This window comes from Mastomys coucha, unplaced genomic scaffold, assembly GCF_008632895.1.
Source record: "Mastomys coucha isolate ucsf_1 unplaced genomic scaffold, UCSF_Mcou_1 pScaffold4, whole genome shotgun sequence".
Classification (NCBI taxonomy): domain Eukaryota; kingdom Metazoa; phylum Chordata; class Mammalia; order Rodentia; family Muridae; genus Mastomys; species Mastomys coucha.
The window spans coordinates 1,149,647-1,170,973 of NW_022196910.1; the positions used below are offsets into that span (position 1 = coordinate 1,149,647).

A 21,327-nucleotide genomic window follows, 5' to 3' on the forward strand; every position below is an offset into this window, starting at 1 on the left:
CTGTGGATCAAGCTGGCCTTGCACTTAGATGCCTGTAGGCATGAAATTTTCCAACCTCTCCTTTAGCCCACTCCTCACTAGAGGTAGTGGGAGACAAAAGTTATTAGGACATGGGTGAAGTCCATCAAAAGTCCACTAATTTGTTGTCAGGATATCAGCAGTTCAGTCCAATTATGAACCAGCAGCTACAGTCTGGTCTTGGATCCCGTCATAGGTGATCAGGAGCTACAGAGCTGCTGGGGATTGAACTCGGGACCTCTAGGAGAGCAGTCAGTGTTCTTAACTGCTGAGCCATCTTTTCAGAATACCCAGATTTTGTTCCTACTGCTTACATGACTATTCACAACTATAACAAAGTTCCACGGGGTGTGATGCCTCCCTCTGGCCACCTGCAGCACTGTACATGGTGCACAAACACAACATCCATGCACAGAAGGAAGTAAATTGAATCCCAGCACTGGGGAGACACAGGTGCAACTGTATGAATTTGAGGCCAGCCTGGTCTACATAGTTCTAGGACAGCCATGCTACACAGTGAGGCCTTGGCTCAAAGGAAAAGAAAGATGGATGATAATGTTAGCCTCCTTATGTCTCTGCCCCCTTGACAAAGTGTTTCAAAATAAGAACTCAACCTAGAGAGGTTGAGGCTGTTCCAAGTGTGGCCAGAAGGGGTCTCTCTGCGCCTCAGCCTCCAGGCCTCCTGACAGCCTACCTATTCTTGCAACATCAGGACCAGGTGGGCAAAGCCACAGCTTAGCCATCAGACCTGCATCCTAGAAACATTCCCGGTGCCCAGTCATGAGTCTTGTGCTCTTGGAAAACGTCCCTCTAGCCTGAAGTGGCTCAGCTGGCCACCTATGCACAAGTCACAGAGGGCCCCTCACAGGATCTGGCTGGCACAGGCTCACAGACAAACTTTCCCTACAGGAGCTGGGGCCTGCGAATGAATGTGCAGAGTGCCACTGGAAAAGTCATTCTCAGGGTTGTGAGCTCTTTTGGGAGGTTGATTCCCGCTCCCCCCGTTCTGTTCAAGGTCCAAACTACTAAGCCAGCTCGACTCTTGCCATCTCAGCACTAGGGAGGTTGAGGCAGGAGGATCAAAACTTTGAGGCCAGACTGGACTACAGACCTAGGCTCTGTCTCAGAATTCAAACAAAAAAGGTCAACAGTTTGCATGCTTGCTGGTGGCTAGACTAAGCCTCCTTCCCTCCCATTACTATTAGCTGTGTACATTTGGGGGTATTGATAAACATTCATGTGACCTTAGCCACAGACTTTCACAGTGCTCCTGACACTGGGACTCCTCTGCAGCCTCAGTCAAACGATGGACTGCTTTCCTTCGCATTGCCTTTTCCTAGAATATTGTGGAGTTACAGTCCCTGCACATTCTTTTGTGTGTTTGGGTTCCCTTAACACAAGATTGGAGGGATTCAAATTGCACATTGTTTAGTCATTTTGATTATTGCATACTGTTCCACTGTATTGACTTACCACAGTATTTTTCTATCTATTTAATGAATATGAGGGTTTTCATCTTGAGAACTCCATAGTTTATATATATATATATCTTAAGAAAAAATTATATATATATGTATATATAAAAATTATATATATATGTATATATAATTTTTTCTTAAGATTTATTTTATTTTATGTGTATGAGTACACTGTAGTTGTACAGATGGCCATGAGCCATCATGTGTGTGGTTGCTCTCTGGCCCTGCTTGCTCCAGCCCCTGGATCTGGAGTCATGGATGGTTGTTAGCTGCCATTTTGTATCTTTTTTTTTCTCTCCTTTTTTGTTTTGTTTTGTTTTTGATTTTGTTTTTCGAGACAGGTTTTCTCTGGGTAGCCCTGGCTGTCCTGGAACTCAATTTGTAGACCATGCTGGCCTTGAACTCAGAAACCTGCCTGCCTCTGCCTCCCAAGTACTGAGATTAAAGGCGTCCGCCACCATCACCCGGCTCAAGGCAACTCTTGTAAAAGCAAGCATTTAATTGGTATTGGCTTACAGATTCAGAGGTTCAGTCCACTATCATATTGGCAGGAAGCACGGCAGCATCTAGGCAGGCAGGGTGCAGGAGCAGCCAAGAGATCTACACCTTGATCTGAAGGCAGCCAGGAGGAGACTGAAATTCTACACTGAGCAGAGCTTGAGCACAGAAAACCTCAAAGCCCACCTCCACAGTGACAGTTCCTCCAACAAGGCTATACCTCCTAATAGTGCCACTCCCTATGGGCAAGCATTCAGACCCATGAATGTATGGGGGCCATACCTATTCAAACTACCATAATCTTTCTATGTAACCCCGAATATCCTGTAACTTGCTATTTAAATCAGGCTGGTCTTGAACTTATAGAGCTCTACCTACCTCTGCTCTTTCCTGAGTGCTGGGAGAAAAGAAACTACTACTCTGCCTGGCTAACCCCAGCCCCTATGAAGTAAATTCACATTCACATTTTGTTATTACTTCGCGTATGTCTGCATAGTGAGGGTGCAGGCACATGTATGTGACATGGCATGTGTTTGGAGGCTAGAGGACAATTTCAGAGTCTGTCCTACTTTTCCAACCCTGGATGGTCTCAGGCATTTCAATCAGGTTACTAATCTTGTGAGCCATGTTCCTTTGACCCACTGACCGATCTCAATGCCTCCCTAGCTCTTCCCTGTAGAGCATCATGTGGTCTTGCCTGGCCTTGACCATAGGAATTAACAAAGGCTGATCTCGTCTGTCTTCCTACCTCACTCCTGCTAGGATGGCAGGCATATGCCATTATTTCTTCTAGACCTTTTAAAGAAGATGAGTTAGTTGTGTTATCCCAGGATTTGGGAGGCAGAAGCAGGCAGATCTCTGAATTTGAGGCCAGCCTGGTCTATAAAGCAAGTTCTATGATAGCTAGGGCTACACAGAGAAATCCTGTCTGAATAAAACAAAACTAATGAACAAACAAAAATCGTTTCAGGATGTTTGATATAGTGACATGATGGACTCAGGCCATTATATGATGCTGTCAGCTATATTTGCTTCAAGACTTTGAGTAAGTATATATTAGCTTCTTTTTTCTTTTTCTTTTTCTTTTTTCTTTTCCTTTTTTTTTGTTTGTTTGTTTGGTTTTTTTTGTTTTTTTTGTTTTTTTGTTTTTTTGGTTTTTCCGAGACAGGGTTTCTCTGTGTAGCCCTGGCTGTCCTGGACTCACTTTGTAGACCAGGCTGGCCTCGAACTCAGAAATCCGCCTGCCTCTGCCTCCCAAGTGCTGGGATTAAAGGCGTGCGCCACCACCACCCGGCTTTTGTTTGTTTTTTGAGACAGGCTTTTTATGTATAGCCCTGGCTGTCCTGGAACTCACTCTGTAGACCAGGCTGGCCTCGAACTCAGAAATCTGCCTGCTTCTGCCTCCCAAGTGCTGGGATTAAAGGCGTGTGCTGCTGCCCAGTTATATATTAGTTTCTGTTGACTAGATACACAGGGCTGTGGCTGTGCTGTAGGATGAGATTACATTGGATCCCCCTCTGTACTGTCTGTTAGCCAGGAAGGAGAAAGTCCCCAGGCTTCTCTGTTCTTCATGCAATGACTTTTATCTGGAAACACTCCGACTCACCAGCAACATTCAACCAGATCTAGTTAATACAGACAATGGAATACTATTTAACAATTAGAAAGAAACGAGGGCTGGACACAGCTCATCAGTAAAGAAGTCTGACTGGCTACTCCTGTGAGAATACAAACTTGTTTCACACATTGCAGCTCAGGACCACCTGTGACTCTGATCCAAGGGCATGCAACGCTCTCTTCTGATCTCTTTGGGCACCAGGGACACACATGGCACATAGACAAATGTGCAGGCAAAGCACTCATACACATAAAATCAAACCAAATAAATCTTTAAAAAAATAAATAGGATGGACAATGGTGGCACATATTTCTATTCTGAGCACTCTGGGAGGTGGAGGCAGGTGGATCTCTGAGTTTGAGGCTAGCCTGGCCTACAGAGTGAGTTCTAGGGACAGCCAGAAAGCCTGTCTCAAAAAACAAATAAATAAGTGAAAATGTAAGAAGCCCTTGCCACATACATCAGGGTAGGCTCATGTGTTAGTGTGTCATGCTTGGTTGTTTTGATACAGTGTCTCATTCTGTAGGCCAGTCCCAGAATACGGAATACATGGGTCTACTGCCTCAGCCTCCTGAGTGTGTTAGGATGACAGACGTACATCACCATGTGTAAAAATATAGTGTTCTGTAAGGCTTTGATCTGCAGTGAATGAAGCGTCTTTGCCATTTTGTTCTCTAGCACAGTAAAAACACGGTTTATATAGTACTTACATTGTGTGATGTGCTCTAGATACAGCAGGAGGTCAGGTGTGGTGGCTCACACCTACAGTCCAAGCACTCAGGAAGCTGATGCAGGAGGATTCTGAGCTTTCTGCGTGCCATCCAGCCTGAGCTGCTCAGCAAGACCGTGTCTCAAACAACTAAATGAATATAAAAATAAGGAATTTTGTGTGGTATCTGTAGGTTCTACTCCGGTTCCATGTCACTTCAGGAGACACTTCCTGGGCTGCAGGTATGGGTAGAATGAGTACATTGTTATTGACTGTAGTGATTGAGGAGCTCAGTAGACCTTTTGAGCTTGAATTTATTCTGGCTATCAACAGATATTTGGTGGACGCCTTTATCTTCTTCTTAAACCATGAGGAAGGGCTTCAAGAACGTTCCATTCGCTGTAGGAAATCGCTTCCTGCCAAGCCTCCAGCCACACTCATTCAGTACCACGCGACCCTGGACAGCTCCGGGATGTAGGCCTCCCGGAACTATGTAACCAAGTACGTGTTTCCTATCGGAATCATTTGGTAGCTGCACTCAAATTTGGTAAGGCGGAAACTGCTTTCCGGAGCCGGTAGGCGTTTCAGAATGATTGGCAGCAGCTGCGGCCAATGGGCTATGGGTTTTGTCGAGTGGCACTGACAATTTCCAATAGTCGCTGACGTAGGCGGGGCGTAGGCAGCGGCTAGCAGCCCCGGGGTTGGCTGGTCCGCTTCGGCGGGGTCCGGACCGCAGGGCAGTTGGCGGCAGGTGGCTCTGGCTGGAGGCCTGAGGTACCGGAGGGGTCTGGGCGTGGCGTAAGCGTGGCGGACCTGGGGCAGGGCGGAGTCGAGGGTCCTGGCCCACCTTTCCTGCCTGTTCACAGAGTCCTTGCTCCAGAGTGAGGCTGCGTGGAACACATAGTAGGCGCTCAATACATGCTTAAGGAAAGACCAAGCTTGTCGCCCCGCCAGCCCTGCCCGGACTGGCCCGATTTTGAGAGCATCCGAGGTATCCCTACCCCACCCGGGCTTCTAGCATCAATTGGGCACCTATTGTATGCACTTTGCCTTGTGTTCACAGCCAGGGAGGAAAGGACTTTAAAAGGGAGTTATTTTTGTTTTTAATTTTTAGAAATTGTAAGCTGGTCAGTGGTGGCGCACGCCTTTAATCCCAGCACTTGGGAGGCAGAGGCAGGCGGATTTCTGAGTTCGAGGCCAGCCAGGTCTACAGAGTGAGTTCCAGGACAGCCAGGGTTATAGAGAGAAACCCTGTCTCGGAAAAAAAAAATGTATTAATTATCTCTTTCATAATATTCCTTTATAATACTTTAATTTTAAAGTTTAACTTAATTTTAACCTTATTTATTTCATCTTAATTAGTTTTCTTTCGTATTTTATTTTTATTTTTAAAGTTTATCTTTTAAATTTATTTTATGTGTCTGTATGTGTTTATGCACATGTGTGAAGTGCCCATAGTGGCCAGAAGAGGGGAATAGATCCCTTTGGGCTAGACTGGAACCCAGGTTGCCTGCAAAAACAGCCAGTGCTCTCAATTGCTGAGCTATCTCTGAGCTGCTATGTTATTTTATTATTTCATTTATTTCTTATATTTCTTTTCAAGTCAGGGTTTCTCTGTGTAGCCCTGGCTGTCCTAGAACTCACTCTGTAGACCAGGCTGGCCTCGAACTCAGAAATCCACCTGCCTCTGCCTCCCAAGTGCTGGGATTAAAGGTGTGTGCCACCACTGCCCGGCTCTTTTTTTTTTTTTTTTTTATTAAAGATTGCAGCTTCACTCCTAATGACCCATGCTTTGTGAGGCAGGAGAAGATGTGAGAACAACCCTACATTTTGGTCACCACTTCCACTGAGCCAACTGTCACCTTGCAAACTGCCCTGCACCAAGCCTCAAGGTGGGTACCAGGGTGCAGCTGGGGGCACAAATCAGGTGGTCTGCAGGAGGCCCTTCCCATGTTGGAGGGTCCGGGGACGTGGGGTGGGGTGGGGATGCTCCAGGCAGAGGAAGTAGTCTGTGTAAAAACCCTGGGGATGGCGCAGTCTTGGCAGTCAAGACTCTGGCAGGCTGGTGTGAGTTGAGTTGACACCAGTTATGTAAGGCCTATCCTTGGGGTAACAGGCTGAGATTCTCCAACACCCCTGAAAGTGTTCTGGCACCGGTGGGAGCATTCCATGCTTGTGCTTAACTTGGAAGCAGCTCAGCTCAGGTGGTTACCAGGCACCTGGCGGGAGGGAGCCAGCTGCTAAATAGTATTCAGTTTCCTGTGCCCTGCATGAGTGTGTGTCTGTTTGCATGTGTGTGAATGTACATGTGTACATGTGTGGGAGTGTGTGTCTGTGTGCACGTGTGTGTGAATGGACATGTGCACATGTGTGGGAATGTGCATGTGTGTGAATGTGTGTCTGTGTGCACATGTGTGTGAATGGACATGTGCACATGTGTGGGAATGTGTGTCTGTGTGCACATGTGTGTGAATGTGCATGTGTGTGAATGTGTGTGCACATGTGTGTGAATGTGCATGTGTGTGTGCATGTGTGTGTCTGTGTACATGTGTGTGTAAATATGCATGTGTGTATGTGTGTGCGTGCGTGCATGCGTGAATGTGTGCGTGTATTGAAAGCCAGAGGTCACCATCCAGTGTGTTCCTCAGTTCATTGCAGCTGGCTGCCAGCAGGCCCTAGGCAACCTCCTGTCTGAGGTCCTCACATTGTAGCCCGTCCTGCCTGCGCCACCTCCCCAGCCCTGTGTCCTCACCTTCAGTTACACGAGCATGTATGTCCATGTCTGTGAGTCCTAGAGTAGAGTAGCGGGCCCAGCATAGGCACCTGGTCACCACCACTACTTAGTGACCACCCGGCTAACATGTCTACATGTCTGCCCTGCCCTCACAGCTGCTGAGCAGAGCCATGAGTGCCTGGCCCTGCGACTGGGGCCAGTAGCCCCCACAGGCTTTGGTGTGTGACTCCATTTGTGCTTTGGCCCTGGTGACCCAGGCGGCCACCATGACGAAGCTTCTGGTGGCCAAGGTCCTCTGCATGGTGGGCGTGTTCTTCTTCATGCTGCTGGGCTCTCTGCTGCCTGTGAAGGTCATCGAGGCTGACTTCGAGAAGGCACACCGCTCGAAGAAGGTCCTCTCCCTCTGTAACACCTTTGGGGGTGGCGTCTTCCTGGCTACATGCTTTAATGCACTGCTGCCTGCAGTGAGGGACAAGGTGAGGCCTCGGTGGGGAGCCGGGGGTGGGGGGTTGTGGGGCTCAGGTGCATGTGCATGCGTGTGTGTGTGTGTGTGTGTGTGTGTGAAGGCCAGAGGTTGGTGTCTTCTATAGTCCACCTCGTTTTCGGGGACAGAGTCTTATTGAACTGGAGTTTACTGCAGCAGAGGAGGCCACTAAGCCCCCTGGGATCACTCTGCTTCTGCCCTCTGCCCTGGCCTGTGCTTATAGGCATGGGCTACCACACCTAGTTTTCCAGGTGGGTTCGAGGTTACAAGTCAGGTCTTCATGCTCGTGTGGCAAAGTGCACCCACACCTCCCAAGCTCCGGTGGATATCAGCACAGATGCTCCAGGAGCACAGGGGAGGAGAAAGCAAACTGTAGTGTGACCTTATGTCAGCCGCTTCCCTCTCTGGGGCTGTCCCACAGGTGAGCCCAGTGGGTAGTGAGTTTCAGTCAGAGCAGCTGCCCACTCCAGAGTACACAGGCCATGTGCAGTTGCTCCTGCTGGCTCCTCTCCATCAGCTCTTGCTGCCTAACAGACTGTACCAGATAGCACCTTGACACAGCGTGGGTGTATCTCCTCATGCTTCCTGTGGGCCAAGCAGGAGTCTGAGCAGAGCTTCCTGGGGTCCTCTGGGACCCAGGAGACAGACACCAGGACACATCCTGGCCCCTTGTCAGCCCTGGAGCCCGTTTCTCACTGACTGTGGTTGGAGAGGCCCCAGCCTGTCTCCATTAGTATGGCTGCATGGTTCGTGAGCGGGTGGGAGATGGAATCTTCTTCAGGTGACACTGTGTCTGAGACTGTAGAGTTATCGAGGGCCACCAGCTCTGTGTATGTGAAGGGGGTTGTGTCAGACCTGGTGGGCCTGACCTCCTAGCAGCTGCTCTGGCCACTAGGGACTTGGGGACTTCAGTTCTGGTGCCGGGAAAAGCCTCTGTCAAGGTTGCAGTGAGCATGGGAAGACCTGGGGTTGGGGCATCTTTGGCCAGAAGTGAGCCAGGATTCCTGCTGCTGGGACCCTTGTGAGACCCCAGCTCATCACAGGCTACAGTGGCTTCTATCTGTGCCTGTGAGGAGTCTGAGGTGACCAAGTGTTGCTCTGCAGCCTCCTGCCGCAGCCTTATGCCAAAGCCTCATGCCAGAGCCTGGGTCCTTGGCGGACTTGCTCTCCACTCTCTGCCCTCAGGTGTACATGTGACAGCTCACCCATGTAGGGCCGGGATCCTTTGCAGCAAGCACAGTTCACAGTGTTGTCTCTCATGGCTGGAATCATCCCTGGGGACAGCCCAGGCAAGGCCAGCCAGCAACCTTGTCAGGTGTTTCTCGGCACTCTTCCTTTCTATTTTATAAGTGTTTGATGTTTGTGTGTGTGGATGTGCATGCTCGTGTGGCGATCAGAGGTCTTCTGGAGTTGGTTTCTGCCTTCTATCATGTGGATCCCAAGGGGTTTGAACTCGGGTTGTCAGACTTGGTGGCAAGTGCCTTGACCCATGAGCCGTCTCCCTGGCCTCTCCTCTCCTTTTTTTTTTTTTTTTTCCCTGTTAAAAACGTGTTTTGAGTAATGCTGGGAATGGAAGCCATGCAAGGCAGAGCTGTGCCTGTCAGCCATGCCCTGGCCCTCTCTGCTTTATCCCTGGTATGACTTGGGCTGTGTCTTTTTGTTGTCCTATGGGAACAGGGTCTCTCTGTGTGGCCCTGGCCTGCTTCTGAGTGCTGGGATTAGAATCCTGCATCATTATGCCCTGTTCTCTGTGCTGTGTCTCATTGCTTGAGGTGGGGTCTCCTTGAGGCCTCCGTAGCCCTCGATCTTGCAGTCCTGCCTCAGTGCCCCTGCAGCTGACCTGGCCTTGTGTCCACAGCTGCAGCAGGTGCTGAGCCTGGGCCACATCAGCACTGACTACCCGCTGGCGGAGACGCTCATGATGGTGGGTTTCTTCCTCACCGTGTTCGTGGAGCAGCTGGTGCTGACCTTCCGCCGGGAGCGACCTCCCTTTATAGACCTGGAGACTTTCAACGCCGGCTCAGATGCAGGCAGCGACTCGGAATACGAGAGCCCGTTCGTGGGTGTGGGCGGCCGTAGCCATGGCCTATACCCAGAACCCACAGCGCACACCCATGGCGCGGGGCTGCGGCTGCGGGAGCTGGGCCGCCCTGGGCCGCTGCGACTGCTCAGCCTAGTCTTCGCGCTGTCCGCACACTCAGTGTTCGAGGGCCTGGCGCTGGGGCTGCAGGAGGAGGGTGAGCGTGTGGTCAGTCTGTTCGTTGGCGTGGCGGTCCACGAGACACTGGTGGCCGTGGCCCTGGGCATCAGCATGGCCCGAAGCGCGGTACCCCTGAGGGACGCGGCCAAGTTGGCTGTGACCGTGAGCGCCATGATCCCTGTGGGCATTGGGCTGGGCCTGGGCATCGAGAGTGCCCGCAGCGTGGCCAGCAGCGTGGCATCGGCGCTGCTGCAGGGCCTGGCTGGTGGTACCTTCCTGTTCGTCACCTTCCTGGAGATCCTGGCTAAGGAGCTGGAGGAGAGGAGTGAGCAGCTGCTGAAGGTGCTGTTCCTGGTGCTGGGCTACGCCGTTCTGGCCGGCATGGTCTTTCTCAAGTGGTGAGCCCTGAATCCCCAAAGGACAACAGAGCACATCCCTCTACAGCCACGTTCATGGGCCACGGTTCACACACAGGGGCCTCCCAGGCTGGTCACCGTTCTCTGCCCTCCACCAGAACCTGGCCCTACAGACACTGCTTTTAAAAACGTCTTAAAGTTCTTTACCAAAGCCTGTGTGGCCATGTCACGTCACCTCATATCCCATCACCCCTCCCCTTTTTGTTGTCATTCCTGAGCCATCAAGAATGGAGCCTGGGGTGGGGACTGGCAGATGGGGAGCAGCAGTGTCCCCAGGGACCCTGCCATGTCCTCCGTGGAGCCAAGACCCTGCCCACCACTGTCACCCTGAGTTTTTTCTGGTTGCTCCTGTGTGACGAATGACAGTTTATAAAAGGAACAGAACATGTGGGTCACTGAGCAAGGGGACAGCCCAGACTGTTTGCCCAGCCCTTGGGAACAGCCCCTCTTGTTCTCTTGCTCTGTCGCAATCACCAGAGTGGAGGGGCCTTCTCTGCAGAGGGCACAGCAGTGAGACTCCAGGGCCACATCCCGACAGGCAGGAGCAGGGGAAACTCAGCACCTGGCAACATTGGTGCATGTCACCGTGGTAATGCCAGCATCTTGGGACAGCCTGAGTGAGGACTCTCTGGGGACATAAGCCTGCCACAGCTCACTACCTTCCCTACCCGGGGCTGTTTAGCAGGCTTCACCTCAGCACTGCCTCTATTAGCTGGATGTCAGACTCCTCCCTAGTGCCCTGTCACCACGGCCAGGTAACCAATATGACTTGTCTAGTGTGCCCCACCCAGCTGCACTCAGATGATACAAGGCACAAAGAGACAGGGCCTTGGGGACAGCTGGGGCTTGGGTACTGTCCTCAGAGTCCCAATGCCTGGGCTACCTTAGTGCTGTAATAAACCTGGGTTCACATACCGCTTGCAGACATTGGGGCTCCCAGTGAGGGTCCCACTCTGCCAATGGTTGATGCCTCTCCTAGCAGGTTCTGGGGTTCTTTCCCTAGGAGCCACTGCTGAGCTCCATGACATCGAACCCCATCCGTGCAGGTGTGGGGTCGTGCCCACGATGCCACCTGGGCCTACTGTACTTCTACCCTCTACTTAACTATTGGGGGGGGCATTCAAATGGTTCTCCAGCTTCTCTTGGCCCCAGGTGGGCCCCATGGGGCCACCATGCCTCTGCAGTATGGGCATGAGCCAGGTCCCTAGTCTGGCCACCCCAACAGGGAGTCTGCACCTCCCCCATGAGTGCATAAAATGGCACTCTCTCCTTCCCAGCACCAGCTGCTCTGCCCCTAGGGACAGCAGCTTTTGGACCCTCCCCATTCAACTTCTTGAGTCCCTGAGAGTCATCACAAGCACCAGCCCACTGGCAATGGGGGCCTCTGTGTTTCTTACTGAAAGTTCCAGTCTAGCTGACAGCCCCTGCCCCAGCCCCAGGAGACCCTGGGCCATGCTAGGACTGTGCTGCTGTCAGGAATGGACATGGAAGAGGAGGAGGCCCCAGATGCTGCAGGGCCCAGGCTGCCCCCCCAACACTGCCTCCTGTGGGGGACACAGCAGGGACACAGCTAGACGGGAGGAGAGAGAGGGCGGTGCGGGTGGCCCAGCTTCACCGCTGATCTGTTTGTAATAACAGCATGTCAGCTTTTCCTATGGCTTGTTTGTTTTCCTGTAACAGAAGTTATTAGTGCAGGCGGGATCCAGCACAGCCAGCTCCTGGCAGCTTGCCCTCATTGCATTACAGGGGCCTGACGATCTTTGCCCTGTATCCCACCTGCCCAAGCAAGCTTTTCAGCTTGGTATTCCCCACGGGCTAGGGTATTTTCTGTGGAGCATCCCGGGCTCTACACACACCTTCCCCCACTATTGTCTCTGGAGTCCACTTGCTCTGAGCCAGGAGCTCCATGGCTGAGGACAATTACATTTCTCCCAGATGTCATCCACAGTCCTCCTGGGGAGGGTACCACCTGTAAGTCACCCCCCAATTATGAGAGAAATGACATCAGAACACCACATCATCATTAGTGAGTACTCCCGCAGAAGAAAGGAAAATCCAGGGACGCTGTGGATGAGGGGCTCAGTGGGCAAAGGTGCTTGCCACCAAGTGTGGCAGACCTGAGTGCGATTTCAGGGGCCCATGTGCTGACAGAACTGACTAATGCACTGTCCTGATCTCCACAGGTGCTCAGTGGCACACATGCACACACTTGTGTGTGCTCGTCCCACACCCCCAATATATGTAATAATAGTTTTTTGAGTTTGAGGCCAGCCTGGTCTACAGAGAGGGTTCCAGGACAGCCAGGGCTACACAGAGAAACCCTGTCTCAAAAAAATAGAACATTTTTAAAGCTAGGCATGGTTATCCACTCCTTTAATCCATGCACTCCAGAGACAGGTGGATTTCTGTGAGTTCCAGGCCAACCAGGGTTACAAGTGAGCCCTTTTGCAAAATAAATAAACAAGTGAAGATTTAAACTATTTATTTTGTTTTCGTGAATGGGCATTTTGCACCACATGGGTTCCTAATTTTCAAGGAGACAGGAGACAGCATCATATTTGGTCGCCATAGAGTCCAGGCTGCTGAAGGGTGGGTGCATGGTGGCAACAAAATCTGGGCTCCAGAGTACCAGCCCATGGGGGTTTCTTGTTTGGCTGGTGTGTGTGTGTTGTGTGTGTGTGTATGTGTGTGTGCATGTGAATGTGTCCACAGTGCCTGTGAAAGCCAGAAGAGGGCATCAGATCCTCTGGAACTGGTGTTACAGATAGTTTGTGAGTCTCCATGTGAGGGCTGGGAATTAAGCCCATGTCCCCTGCAAGAGCAGCCAGTGTTGTAACTGCTGTGCCACCCCCAAGCCTCACCTTGGTTTTTAAGACACAGTATCAGTATCACGGAGCAGAAGGTTTATCTAGACCACTGGGTCAGCACACTGCAGGAATCCTCCTGTCTCAGCCCCTCCCCATGCTGCCACAGCAGGACTGAGCCACCCCACTAGCTTTGGGTGTGGGTTCTGAGAATCCATGCTCCATGTCCTGTGTTTGCAAGCACATAGTTTACAGGCTGATCTACCCTCCCCAAGACTACCTCTGCTGCTGGGGACAAGGCATGGCTTTTAAAAGAGGCGATAGGTGTGTAGGACATGGCACACGGGCTAGAAGCTCAGAATGCAGTACAGGCTGGCCAGTCTCAGGTTCCTGAGCCCCAGTTCCCTAGGATCTGCCCTACACAGCTCAGCAAGGCAGGGCAGAGGACAGTGTCCCCACAAAGAGGCAGTACTGCAAGAGGGAGACAGGAACTAAGGTTGTCTTCAGTGGCTCCTGATGCCCAGAGCCTGGCCTGGGGTCTATAAATAGCACAGCATGTGGACAGGCTCCTTCCAGTGAGTCAGCTTGGGCTGGTGCCTGAAGGAAAGCCAAGGAGCCGGTCAGAACTGTGCTGAGAGCTCCCCCAGTCTCTCAGGGAACCCAGACTCCCATCACAGACAGAGGAAGCCTGCCTGCTAGCCCCAAACCCCCACCCCGATTCTCAGCACCCAAGAAATTGGGTCACTCTATGGGTTTGTTTCCAGCTACTCTCAGGACTGAAGTAGCCTGGGGCACTTCTGTAGGACAGAGTCTTTCAGAACAGAGCTCTGGCCCCCCACTAGGCTGCCTCCATCTTGAGGCAGGGTAGGAGAACTGAGCCACCTTCTGAGGGACTCCCACAGGGCCAGGGTAAAAAGGAGGCAAATTCTTTAGGTGATCAATCTTGAGGCAGCCTAGGATGAAAGGGCACAAATAGCAAAGAGAGAACTAGGCCAGCCATGGAGATCCTTGACTCCCATCCAGGACGCTGAGCTATAAGGCAAGGAGAAGGGGCCATGTTAGAATTGAGCAAGGAGGGTAAGCCTGGAGGATCAGGAGAAGGAAGAGAATGGCCTTTAGCTGTGCTAAGTGGAGCAGAGTGGCACATGACTTTGTTCCCAGCACTAAGAGGCAGAGGCAGGAAGAACTCTGTGAGCTCCTGGCCAGCCTGGTCTACAGAGCAAGACCCTACCACAAACAAACAAAAATACTTTAAAATTAGTGTTCGGAGAGCTGGCTCAGTAGTTAACAACTGTTCCTAGAGGACCTAGGTGCGATTCCCAGCACCTGCATGGTGGCTCACAACTCTAGCTCCAAGGGACCCGATGCCCTCTTCTGATGTCCGAGGGCATCAGGCACGCAGGCAAAGCATTCATACACAGAAAATACAAGTAAATCTAAAAATTAAAAAATTTAAGTGGCATTTACTTTATCAGTTTTTCTGTGCGTCAAAATCAGAGGACAATTAGTTGGAGCTGGCTCTCTCCATCCACCAAGTGGGTCTCAGGATCCAACCCACGCTGCCAGGCTTGGCCGCAAGCACTTTTACCTCCTGAGCGCTCTCACCCGCTCTAATCTTTGATGATACAAAGTAAACTTTTGTTCTGTTTTCCTTGCAGTATGTGGGTGGAGCCAGGGCCTCAGCATGCTGGGCAAGGGGCTACCCTAGACCACATGGCGGAAGAACAACAGAGCTTTTATCTTTTTCTTTTTTCTTCTTTTTGTTTGTTTGTTTGAGGCAGGGTCTCACATTTTCCAGAAAATATGTAGCAGAGGCTAACCTCGAACTCCTGGTCCTCCTGCCTCTGCCTCCAATGTTGGGATGACAGGCCCATCAGGCTGGGCCTCTGCAATGTTCAGAATGGATCCCATAGCTGCCAAGGGATCGATTGATCCTCCAAGCTACAATTCCATTAATGGGATTCTTTGTGTTATTTTGTCTTTTATTTCCCCCTCCTCCCTTTCTCCCCAAACCCTTCCTTCCTTCTCCCTACTCTGTATCCCAGAATGGCTTTAAACTCACAGCCATTCCCCTGCCTCCGGCTCTCTGGTGTGGCTGACATCTTAATCTATGAAGGTTTATATACTCAGCTCACATCCTCTTCCATTACCACCTTCTGCCCCTCGTTGATCTGACCTGGATCACACTGCCCCCATTTCCAGTTCTCCATTTTTGCAGTTGAGGCGACCCCTGACTACCGGTCACCGTGTCTCCAGGACCTCACATGATGGGCCCTGTCACCCACCCGCGTTCCCTAAGGTGCAGGTAGCCACGTGGTGCGCGTGGGTATGGGTGTCCCGCTGCCCAGAGCTCTGCCTGCCCCCGGTTGCTGATGGACACCCAAGGCGGGCTTGGCGGTGACCTGGGGCTGCAGCTGCCCGGGCCCGGGTCCTGGCGGGCGGGGCGGGCGGGGCGGGCGGGGCGGAGCGCAGCTGGGGCGGGGACATCGGGACTGCGGCGGCGCGGACAGCAGCGCAGCGGCGGGGACCACAGCGGCCCAGGTAGGCGGCGGGGCAGCCGCGGCCAGAGAGGGTGGGGAGGGGTCCCCAAACCACCATGATCCCTTTGTTCCGGCCCCACCCTCCCGGACCAAAGCGCCAGGCTTTGCTTGTCCCCGGGAGTCCAGCGGTCACCATGGACAGCTCCCGGTCGCCCCACCCCTGCCTGGCCACGCAGAGCATCACTCGGGACCTTCTGGGCCCTGGTCCCTTCATACATGCCCTCTTCGAGCTGCCCGCTGAGGTCCGGGTTTCTCACTGCCACCCACAGAGCCCTGCACCCCTTGTGACCAAGCCCCTCTCTCAGGACTCCTTTCCTCCTCTGAGACCCTTCCTGACTCCCAGGAATCCCCATTCCCTTGAGTCCCTAAAATTGCCTGTACTCCATCATACCCCCAGTCTGCAGCCCCTAAATCAGCCACCCCCATTAATCAGTGCCCCCGCCCCCAGACTCTCCCTCACCAAAGCCATCCTGGCTTTTTGCACCTGAGGTGGCTTCAGGGTCCCAGGGCCCTGCCCTGTGCTGCTCTGTGGACTGAGAGGCTTTGGCCAGGCTGGCCCAGGGCTGGGGTGACTCAGACAGGGTGGCGGGGCACCTCAGAGCCCCCTGGACACAGCAGCTGGGCAGAGCCCAGCTTTAAGTCCCTCTGAGTCATGCCACCTCTTAGATCGCATGACCTTGAGCAGAGCTCATCCCACTGCAAGTTCAGGGCCCTCTTCTTTAACCCCCAACGAGGGAGACTTGGATTACACAGGACCCTCTTAGTCAGGGGACCCAAACCTCAGCATCCATTGAGTAGGCATTCCTACTGGGCACTGCAGCCCCTGGTAACCCACCACCAAGAGGAGTTGCATTGAGGGGTACACGCCCCACCTCCATTTGCCACCTCAGATCCCCTCGGGGCAGTGGGGTGGGGTCACTGTGCATCCCCTCCCGTTACCCACCAAGAGACATGTTAAGACTGCTGGGCTGGAGAGCAGCCCCATGCTATCACCCCCAGATCTTCCCCAGGCCAAGAGGTACCCTGTATAGAATCTGGGGACACTTCAAGTGTCCAGCTTGAGAGTTTTGGGTATCACTAGTGTTGGCTCCAGTTGTTGCATTTTCTTTTTATTTAGGCACATTCGATAATTCTGAATATGCCTTCAGACCCCATGGGGGACGTTCATCCTCACCCCAGGACCCTAGCTTGCATAACTTTGGGGGCTCCTTGGAGGCTGGGCCTGAGGCACTTACCCTTAACCATATTCCTGGTCCCCTATCCCAGGCAAGGCCTGGGTGCCTGCCATCCCATAGAAGAGAAAACTGAACCCCAAGGACACAGTCACCCCTTCAGTGTCATACTCCCTAAGTCTGACTCCTGGGCAGTCCTCAACCTTCTCCATATGTGCACCGTGCTGAGGAAAATTACCTGAAGGGGTCTCTTGAGGGACAGCAGTCGTGGGGACGGGTCTCCCTAGTCTCCCCTCCACACACGTCTTCCCCTACCTTTCCTACTTCAGGAGTCATCATACTGTGTTACCCTGAGATCCATGAACCTCTCAGAGCAAATACAGGAGAGAAACCCAAGGAATCCCTACCAGTAGTTTTGTTGAGCACATGGTGGCCTGAGCAGGAAGCCAAGACACAGGAACAGGGAACAGGGAGCCCCCACTTAGCTTCGAGGCTCTCTCGGCTTAGCCTGGCCCAAGTCCCCTTGTCCCAGGGACTGCGCTTCAGGATTTACACATGCGATTCCTGGATGTCCTCAGCGTCAGAGTCACTTAGGAAGTTGTTTCATGTGGCAGGTTCCCAGGGCCAGGACGAAGCCAGTCTTTTCAGGACGTGCAGGGCTGAGGCCCCGTGCCGCACGCTGGGCATGTTTGTTGTGATGGCTGTTTTCGGGTCTGATACCTGCTTGCCGTCTTGTTTTTCTCTTTGCTGTTTTTGTTTGTTGGCTTTTTTGGTTTTTGTTCTTGCTCTTGTTTTTGGAGACGTGGTTTCAATGTTCAGCCCAGGTTGGCCTCAAACTCACAGAGATCCTCCTGCCTCTTCTTCTGCAGCCCGGCCTGCAGGTATGGGCCACCTCAATGACCCTAGGTTGTGTTTTTTTAGACAGAGTCTCACTCTGTAACCCAGAGTAGCCCACAATTCACTACCCTCTTGCCTCAGCCTCCCCAGTTCTGGGATTATGGCTGTGTACCACCACATCTGATTTTTCACAATGGGATTCTTTTCTATTTATTTTTCCCTTCTGTTTATGTGCATCTGGGCAATACATGTGTACAGTGCCTTTGGAGGCCAGAAGGGGGCATAAGATCCCCTGGTGGTTGTGAGCTGACTTGTGGGTGCTGGGAACAGAATCAGGTTCTTTGTGAGAGCAGCCTGTGCTGTAGCCAAAGAGCAGACTCTCACACACAAGGATGGGGCAGGAAGATGGCGAAGTTCAGGGAGTGAGAGGCTTACACTGATGCAGAGCTGGGGGAAGTCAGGCCTGAGTGGGACCCTGAGTGCTGACTTGGGCATCTTTGCATCCTGGCCTCTTCAGCACCATCTTCAGCTCAGCTCCCACCCCCACCCCTGGCCACTCCAGGCCTTACATTTGTCAGAGAGAAAGAAGCTGAGAGGTTGGCTGGGAGCCCACCAGCAGAGGATAGCGCAGTCAGCCAGGGCAGCTGCGAGGGCCACTTGGGAGACACTTGGGTGGGATGGAGGAAGGACCAGCACCACTGTGACCCGGCCACTGGGTCAGGGGGTGTATCCTGGGCTCATATGGCCTACATGTTTCACTGTCCCTTCTCCAACAGGGTCGGTCTGGGGTTCTAGCAGCCGGCCCTGTCCTCCCAGCCGGCTTCGGAGAAGATGCCAGAACAGAGCAATGACTACCGTGTGGTCGTGTTCGGCGCAGGCGGCGTGGGCAAGAGCTCGCTGGTGCTCCGCTTTGTGAAGGGGACGTTTCGTGACACTTACATCCCCACCATAGAGGACACGTACCGGCAGGTGATCAGCTGTGACAAGAGCGTGTGCACACTGCAGATCACGGACACCACCGGCAGCCACCAATTTCCAGCCATGCAGCGGCTGTCCATCTCCAAGGGCCACGCCTTCATCCTGGTGTTCTCCGTGACCAGCAAGCAGTCGCTGGATGAGCTGAGCCCCATCTACAAGTTGATCGTGCAGATCAAGGGCAGCGTGGAGGACATCCCCATCATGCTGGTAGGGAACAAGTGTGACGAGACGCAGCGGGAGGTGCACACCCGCGAGGCGCAGGCTGTGGCACAGGAGTGGAAGTGCGCCTTCATGGAGACGTCGGCAAAGATGAACTACAACGTGAAGGAGCTGTTCCAGGAGCTGCTGACGCTCGAGACGCGCCGCAGCGTCAGCCTCAGCGTGGACGGCAAACGTTCCAGCAAGCAGAAGAGGGCCGACCGCATCAAGGGCAAGTGCGCGCTCATGTGAGCCCGCCAGAGCCAGCTTGGGCCTCCCGGGCTCCCTCTCCCCTCCCTCCTCCCTTCCCTCCTCTCTCCCCTCTTCTCTGCTCTTCCCTTCTCTGCTCCTGCTCCTTCTCCCTCTCCTTCCTTCCTTTGCCTTGCCCCTCCCTCCTCTTCCCTCCATATTTCTCTTCCCATTCCCATCAGCCTACAGTCGGGTTGGGCTCCATCCCGGCCCTTCACACCTCCATGGCTTCATCCTTTGCAGACCTCTCCCTCTATATCTCTCTGCCCCCACCCCCATTCTATCTGTACCCCACAACTACACACTGGAGGTTTGATCCTTGCGGATCGAAAACAGGGACCTGGCTAAGGAACTGCTTGTCCCAGTCAGGACCAGACAGGTTACCTTGCCTCTCCATCTCTGTCCCTTTCCCCAGGTGTTCCCAGCCATGCCCACTATCCCTGTCCCTCACATTCTATCACTGTGACCTCTGGGGAGTGGCCACTGACCTCATCTTCCTTCACTAATATCTTATTTCTTTCACCTGATCCTGTCCTTTTCCCATGACCTCTGACCTGTGGCCTTCCCTGGGTCCAGAACACCCCTGTCCTCTCCTGTCTGCACACTAGGGTGGATGGGCCCGAGGGCTGGGCCTCAGGCACCAGGCAATAAACACAGGGCCTGCAGCAATGCCCTGGCCACCCCAGCACCACCTCTGGAATGGCAGACACCACAGCACAAACCCAGGCACACGGGGACCCTGAGCCTGGAGTGTGGAGCAGCTGCCTGGACACTGCCCACCTGGACAACAGCCTTCTGCTGAGACAGGAACCTTGGCACAGTGGTGCCTCGACAGCCACCCTGACTGGGGGTTTGGGGTGCCGAGGATGGGGTGCCCAGCTGAGGGTCGATCGGCAAAGCCCCTGTGTGAGGCAATGGGACCAGTGTCTGCTGCCCCAGGGCTCTGACAGAACCTGAGCCCTTCTGCTGGTCACATGTACTCCAGAGACTGTCCCCCATGTCTGTCCTGAGTTACGGAACCCCTGCAGTATCTGCGAGACTGTCCAGGAGACTTGAGTGGCTCCTGGGCCTGTGTCCCACCCATATGAGGGTGACTTAGAATTCTGTGTTTATGTGCCTGTGTGTGTGGATGGGTGTGTGTCTGTCTTGGGATGGGGTGTTCTTGCACCACTCTGTGTTCTTAATAAGACCACAGTGTAAGTGGCTGTGTGTGTGTGTGGGGGGGGCACTTAGACATTGTGGTGTGTCTGTGTGGCTCTGTGTTTTCAGGGGTGGGTGACACAGGCCTGTCTGATGAGCACTGGGTCCTGTTCCAGGCTGTGGTGAGCTGGCTCCTGGCTCAGAAGTGACAAAGCTGTAGTACAGAGGCCTCAGTGTGAGGTCATCACCTCACAGCGGTTGCAGACCAGGCTGTGGCCTGGGTGAGCTGGATCCTCTACTTGAGGGGTGTAGGGGGTGTGGGGGGAGTGGGAGAGAGAGAGAGTGTGTGTGTCATGGGGGGAGAGAGAGTATGTGTGTGTGTGAGAGAGAGAGAGACAGAAAGACAGACAGACAGAGACAGACAGAGATAAAGAAGATAAAGAGAGACAAAGACGTGGACACAAAGAGACAGAGAGGCAGAAAGAAGGCTGAAGCCAGATGACCAAGTGGGCCAGACCTCACTGTGCTCCCTTCTGTGTGCCAGGCACAGAGAGATGCCCAGCCTGAAGCCCGAGTCTGAGCATAGCTGAGCCCTGACCTCCAGCCAGTCCAGGGCCCCCACAGCTGCCACCTGCTCCCAAGCCCCGGGAGTGGCTCCTGGCTGGACAGGGGGTCACAGCCCTTTCTCAGGGACACACCCTGATAGCACAATCTCTGGACCACCCCAGGCTTCTCCTGGCCGGCCTTGCCCATCCTGGGGAGAACCGAGCTGGGTGGCAGGGGAGGCCGGAGCCCACCCTGGCTGCTGGCCAACCTGCCCAGGCATCTCTGGTGCTGGGGACCCCGCCAGGCCTCGCTTGCTGTGACCTACCCCTGCCCCCCGCATGTGGGAGCCCCGTCCCATGTGGGGTCTGTGTACCGTTCTCTCGTAGACCTTGTCTTCCTGCAATAAACACGTGGATCCTGCCTCCCCTGCGCCGCACGCGCGTGGCTTCTGTGGGGCTGCGAGCTGCCTGGAGATGGAGGTGGGCGTGGGGGAGGTAGGGTGGCATGCAGTAGTGTCACAGCCAAGGTCACAGACAAGCTTACTGGGCCATGAATGCAGGGTCCAGTCTTCATTCAGACCTTGCCAGCCACCCTGGAACCTGTCCCAGGGGCTCAGCCTTTCACTCAACCTCTTTCCCCTTCTCCCGCCCAGTCCTTTCCCTGGATTCTAGGCATGGCCACAGCCTGCATGAGCCTGGCGCCTGCTTT

The 21,327-nt window shown here is 53.4% G+C and overlaps 2 protein-coding genes across 7 annotated transcripts; both read left to right on the plus strand.

Moving 5' to 3' along the window:
* The first annotated feature begins 4,981 nt into the window (after positions 1-4,981).
* Slc39a3 (solute carrier family 39 member 3) lies at positions 4,982-12,635 on the plus strand. Of its 6 annotated transcripts, none has more exons than XM_031349919.1 (5): positions 4,989-5,095; positions 5,188-5,312; positions 6,084-6,213; positions 7,211-7,531; positions 9,398-12,635. In XM_031349919.1, exons 4-5 carry the CDS (start codon positions 7,322-7,324, stop codon positions 10,139-10,141), a joined length of 954 nt encoding a protein of 317 aa, XP_031205779.1. In that variant the 5' UTR covers positions 4,989-5,095; positions 5,188-5,312; positions 6,084-6,213; positions 7,211-7,321; the 3' UTR covers positions 10,142-12,635. The 6 variants fall into 6 exon arrangements, with proteins under 6 accessions (XP_031205780.1, XP_031205779.1, XP_031205777.1 ...); XM_031349917.1 differs by having other exon boundaries at positions 6,121-6,213; XM_031349916.1 differs by having other exon boundaries at positions 6,125-6,213.
* Positions 12,636-15,433: 2,798 nt separating this feature from the next.
* Positions 15,434-21,047, plus strand: Diras1 (DIRAS family GTPase 1). Its single transcript, XM_031349368.1, has 2 exons — positions 15,434-15,500; positions 18,285-21,047. The coding sequence occupies exon 2, from the start codon at positions 18,340-18,342 to the stop codon at positions 18,934-18,936; it is 597 nt and encodes a 198-aa protein (XP_031205228.1). The 5' UTR covers positions 15,434-15,500; positions 18,285-18,339; the 3' UTR covers positions 18,937-21,047.
* The last annotated feature ends 280 nt before the right edge of the window (positions 21,048-21,327 follow it).